This window comes from Limulus polyphemus, unplaced genomic scaffold (assembly GCF_000517525.1).
Source record: "Limulus polyphemus unplaced genomic scaffold, Limulus_polyphemus-2.1.2 Scaffold1222, whole genome shotgun sequence".
NCBI lineage: Eukaryota > Metazoa > Arthropoda > Merostomata > Xiphosura > Limulidae > Limulus > Limulus polyphemus.
The window spans coordinates 159,208-165,256 of NW_013666832.1; the positions used below are offsets into that span (position 1 = coordinate 159,208).

Sequence of the window (6,049 nt, forward strand, 5' to 3'; positions counted from 1 at the left end):
TGCACTGTGCCCTCCTCCCGGGACTGGCAAGGGGCTCAAAGTGTCTGATGATAGAAGAACCGTGCATGGATACCTATCACAAGTCATTCTCCCACAGCTGGTTTTGAGGTGTAGAGACTGATAGTTGAAGAGGTGTGCACACACGATATAATCAGAACTTGGCCCAACCTCACTACATTTAGTGGCCAAGCGACGTCTCGTGTTCAAGTAATTGGATGGTCATATACCTATTCCGCCCATTCTGGTAACACAGTTCAGGCATTTCACCTCTTGTAATCTTACTCACGAGTGAAGAGTATACCCTGGATGAGATGTGGTCTCCCATGGGTATGACCCTTATGGAGACTGCCATAGAGTGTCACACCCCATGGGCTTCCTTCAGATACTTGCTGAAGGGCTAAGTAATTTCACACCATCTCACTGTGAGAATCTAGCTTTCTGTGTATGGAGATGAGTGATTGTATCAGAAGTTGACATTTTCCTTAATTGAAAATGTATTTCCATAGATACTCTCCTCCTTACATATTCCCACCCATCTTTCCCACTTTCCTGGGTATGAGGAAATTTGCATGTGAATGTAGAGGGTGCATTTGTACGGAGAGGTGTTTATCACACTCTTTTTGATGGAGGGTTTTGAAACATAAGTCATCATGCAGTAGCACAAGTTCAAGTGTTTCACATGAAATTTAGGTTAGAGTTTTCACAAGTTTATCATGCACCTTAGTGTGACTTCAAGAGGAAAATAGCTCTCTGTGTACAGAGGTTGAGAATCTATCGAAATACACTTTAAGTTAAGAGAAATTTTAAGGTCAGATATGTTAAATAAATATTGTATGTGAATTAACAAAGCCTTTACCGAGTCAGTCTGAGTGAAATGTGATTTTCATGCTAAGAATAAAAATGCTTCTTTTCATCTTATTGTTTTCATATTTCAATTGCATAATCTCTAGAACCTCTTAAATGAATATCCAAAGTTTAAAAAATATGAAATAAAAAAATACATTTGTTTTTTCTAGAATGACTGCAGATTGTAACAGACAATTACAATTATTTATCCTAAGGTATTTTTATCCCATTTTTTCATTTTGTCACCCTATTTCGAAAAATAGATATCTGCTATTTTAAAATGTCTACTTTCAGTTTCTGCAACACATTTTGTCAAAATACCCTTACATATACCTCAAAAATGGTATTGAAAATCATAATCCTGAACAGAAAATTAAAATCTTTCCAAAGCAACTGCCCTAGCAACAGAATTCCTGGCAGTTTGCAACCTCTTTGGTGATAACTTGCTCAATTGTTTTGATATTGCATGATAAAGTGGAAAATACTACAGGAATAAACCAAAACATGGGTTTTGAAAATTTATAATTTTATGTTTTTATTTTCTTCTGTGATAGTCTGAAATTTGGAAAACACTACAGGAATAAACCAAAACATAGGTTTTAAAAAGTTATAATTTTATGGTTTTCTTTTCTTCTGTGATAGTCTGAAATTTGAAAAATACTACTGGAATAAATCAAAACATAGGTTTTAAAAAGTTACAATTTTGTGTTTTTCTTTTCTTCTGTGATAGTCTGAAATTGGGAAAATACTACAGGAATAAACCAAAACATAGGTTTTAAAAAGTTATTATTTTATGTTTTTCTTTTCTTCTGTGATAGTCTGAAATTTGGAAGATACTACAGGAATAAACCAAAACATAGGTTTTAAAAAGTTATAATTTTATGTTTTTCTTTTCTTCTGTGATAGTCTGAAATTGGGAAAATACTACTGAAATAAACCAAAACATAGGTTTTAAAAAGTTATTATTTTATGTTTTTCTTTTCTTCTGTGATAGTCTGAAATTTGGAAAATACTACAGGAATAAACCAAAACATAGGTTTTAAAAAGTTATTATTTTATGTTTTTCTTTTCTTCTGTGATAGTTTGAAATTTGTGTTGTTAGGTTCATGTATTTCCTCTCTTCTTAAACTTTAATTTGATGTATAATTTAGTTGGATAGTGTTATTAGTTTTCCAGATATTGTATTTTTAGATAATCTGAATCAATGCTCATTAATATGTGCATACTAATGAAACAATTTGCATACATAATTGGAAGTGAATTGTTTTGTGTTACTTTCAAGCTCATCAAAGTTTGAGGACCTTAGTTTGTCCTTTATGACTCTTACCTTTTCACAACTGCTTTCATTTAATTCTATTGTTTTGTTGCTCATTGAACCTTGTATTATTACTGTGACAAGTATTATATCACCAAGCAGGAGAGCCAAAAGTTTAGGATTAACAGTTTCAGGTTACATCATGTGATGTTTGTGTGCATTCCTTGAAAAGTGATCACAAAAAAAATCTTTATTTCATTTTTCTTCTATAACCTATTACATTTTTAATTTTTGCATTTTAGTTACTTTTGGTAAGAAATATAAAACAATAAATAAGTATTCATAAAATAACAAGAAGTTTAACAAGTAACTTAGCCATCAGCTGTTTTGCACTTGTATGCCTACTTTTGCAAGCCTTCTTATTTCTCACTTTTATCAAAAATCATTTGTGTAGCTTTCCAATATGCATCTTAGACAGAACAAAATATATCGGGCACTTAAATAGAATGTCTCAAAACTTATATAATTTATCTAGCTTTCTAACTAAGGTATAAACAGGTTTAAAATATTCCATTAATTTTCGGAGTACAGGCTTTAATTTACACACATCAAGATCTACTTGTGAAATAGAAGCTTTAACTGAGAAAATAAAACATAAGAATCATGTAGTTCACAAAATGGCCTTTTTATTGATTATAAACATGTACCATTGACAAGTAGGGATGAGCAAATAAGTGATTTCAAAAGCATTAAGATTTGGAGGAGCTTGGAGATTCTATTCTGAATGTAATAAGTTTACTGATTTTTAGAAAATAAAGAAGGTTGGAGGTTTATATTCTGGCATGCCAGTATATAGTTTGTGTATCTAATTGGTGTTAACTCTGAAATCCATATAACAAAAGAAAAAAAAAAGAGAGAATTCAGAGTGCAGAGGATTATATGACACAGGGAAATGGAGAGTGAGGATTTATTTAAATATATTACTGTTAACATTAAGAAATTATAACTTTAATGATGTAAAGGTTTAAATAATAAACTATATTTTAATGTGAAGTATTGTCATACATTGCTAGTTAGGTAGCTTAATTAAATTTTAAATGTAGCTCTGTAAAAGGGTTATGACATGCACACTTTGACCCACCCTCCACCCATATCCGTAGAAATAATTGGCTAAAATCTATTTTAGGTGAAGGTAGAATATTTTTACAGGATTCTTGAAGAAAAAAAAAGCTTGAAATAGTTTGTATTAATCTTTTAATAGTCCCAAATGTAACTCTCCAGTGAAAATGTTTGGTAGATCAATAATATTTGTGATTGGTATATTAGATTGTAACTATAGTTCTTCTGAGAGGTAGTTTTTATCTGTGACAGTAATTATTCAGTTATTATTTGACCTTGGATATTATAAGGAGTTTTAACTACGTCTCCACTGAGAGGTAGATTTTATCAGTGACGGTAATTAATCAGTTACTATTTGACCTTTGATTTTATAAGGAGTTTTAACTATGACTTCACTGGTAGGTAGTTTTTGACCGTGACAGTAATTAATCAGTTACTATTTGACCTTTGATATTATAAGGAGTTTTAACCATGACTTCACTGAGCGGGAGTTTTTAATCAGTGACAATAATTAATCAGTTAATATTTAACCATGGATATTATATGATGCTGAATCAGAGGCTAAACTACCAGTTAGCATTAAATTTATTACAGGTATACCTGCTAATAACGTGCAGAATGTGTTCCTAAAAAACGGTGCATTGTACAAACATGCGTTATAATATATACAGAGGCCTAATTATATATGTTTATAATTAGGATGCTTAAAACAGTTGCTTTGGGAAAGTTTGAGAAAAAATGAGAAATTTTAAATTATTTTCAGTGCAGTTTTTAAATTAAGATAAAACAGATTTTAACTGTAGTACCTTCAATAATGTAATAATTAATTGTACTTGAATAGCTTTTATGTGATGTATAAACATGTAAGTGTAAACTATTGTTACATTCCTTTGACAGTCTGCACATGTGTAGTCCACAAAAGATGCCATGAGTTTGTTGTGACTAAGTGTACAGGAATGAAAGATACCACCAATGATGAGGTCAGTAATGACAAGTAAATGCAGTGACAAGTATTTCGTTCTGTATACTTTATTGTTCCTTTACTTATTTTCTTTATAATATAGTAGTCAAAGTGAAACTTAAAACCTTACTAACTAGAAGAGGTAAAATTTAACCTGTAAATAAATAGATGGCAAGAAAATTGATCAAAGAAAAGAAAATATTTACATTTTTAAATGTCTGATAATGCTCTTCCAACATTACATGGTATCAGAAGCAAAGATGATTTCATTCCAATTACCTACTTCTTTCTAAAGTTATTGAGCTGGTAAAGGCCTGATACTTTGTTGAAAATATGGGTGTATTTATCTTTATCTGTTTATTAGATTAAATGTAGCTTGGGTATAAATACATCTATAAAATAGGTGTTAGAATATATATTCATGTAATGTAACACAGGTGTGTAAATGTTGATGTAACTATGCAAGTTATTCTAGTATTCTTAGTTTTAGTTTTTCTGTATTAAAGATTGGTGGTAGTCGTTTCAACATCAACATCCCACATCGATTTATGGTACATAACTACAAGAGGCCCACATTTTGTGACCATTGTGGGTCGATGCTATATGGTCTCATTAGACAAGGGCTTCAATGTGAAGGTTAGTATTTCTTAATTTGAAATAGTAAGCTTTTAGAACTGTTTTTTTGTAAGCAGTATTCTATTTAATTTACTGTAAAGTGAAGGTTTAATATAAGTAACCACATTTACTGTGACAGTCATGATTTAGTATAATAATCTGTCCTGTAAGAATTTGCTATAGTCCTCAAACAACACTACAGTAAATCTTGTATTACTATTTTAGTGTTCCAAAACCTGTAGTTGAAACCCCATGAGAGTACTTTAGTGCTCCAAAACCTGTAGTTGAAACCCTGTGAGAGTACTCTAGTGCTCCAAAACCAGTACTTGAAACCCTATGACACTACTTTACTCTTCCAAAAACCAGTAGTTGAAACTCTGTAACACTACTCTAGTGCTCCAAAACCAGTAGTTGAAATCCTGTAACACTACTTTACTGCTCCAAGACCAGTAACTGAAACCCTGTGACACTACTATTTCAAAAATAATATTTAAGGTCTGTTACCTTGTGTATATATAAAATATGAACTACTTGTGTTATTCTGTTTCTTTTGATGTAGCTTGTAAAATGAATGTGCACAAGAGGTGCCAAAGGAATGTAGCCAATAACTGTGGAGTTAATCCAAAACAGATGGCTGAAATACTGAATGCCATGGGATTTTCTGGTGACAAGTTAACAAAGAGGAAAAAGAAGGTGCTTTATTGTCTAACTTCATTTTTAAACTTATAATGAACTATTTTGATTTTATTATTCATGCAGATATTTCTTAGATAATACTGAAACCTTAGGATGTCTTAAAAAATGTAACAACTGTGAAAAAATGATTATTTTCAGTATTAAGTTGCATGTGCAGCTAAAGTAAAGCTATTACAGGAGTAGAGTTATTGATGATTATTTACAGTATTAAGTTGCATCTGGAGCTAAAGTAAAGATATCACAGGAATAGAGTTAATGATTATGATTATTTACAATATTAAGTTACATGTGGAGCTAAAGTAAAGCTATCACAGGAATAGAGTTAATGATTATGATTATTTACAACATTAAGTTACATGTGGAGCTAAAGTAAAGCTATCACAGGAATAGAGATGATTATTTACAATATTAAGTTACATGTGGAGCTAAAGTAAAGCTATCACAGGAATAGAGATGATTATTTACAATATTAAGTTACATGTGGAGCTAAAGTAAAGCTATCACAGGAATAGAGATGATTATTTACAATATTAAGTTACATGTGGAGCTAAAGTAAA

General features: G+C 31.1%; 1 protein-coding gene across 1 annotated transcript in view; it reads left to right on the plus strand.

Annotated features, from left to right (window-relative positions):
• LOC106462674 (calcium-independent protein kinase C-like) overlaps window positions 1-6,049 on the plus strand; it is a gene marked incomplete at both ends in the record, with an annotated part of 41,359 nt that overhangs the window by 15,047 nt on the left and 20,263 nt on the right. The window contains 3 exon segments of the mRNA NM_001314157.1: window positions 4,118-4,200; window positions 4,688-4,817; window positions 5,356-5,489. Coding sequence (NP_001301086.1) covers window positions 4,118-4,200; window positions 4,688-4,817; window positions 5,356-5,489 — 347 coding nt within the window.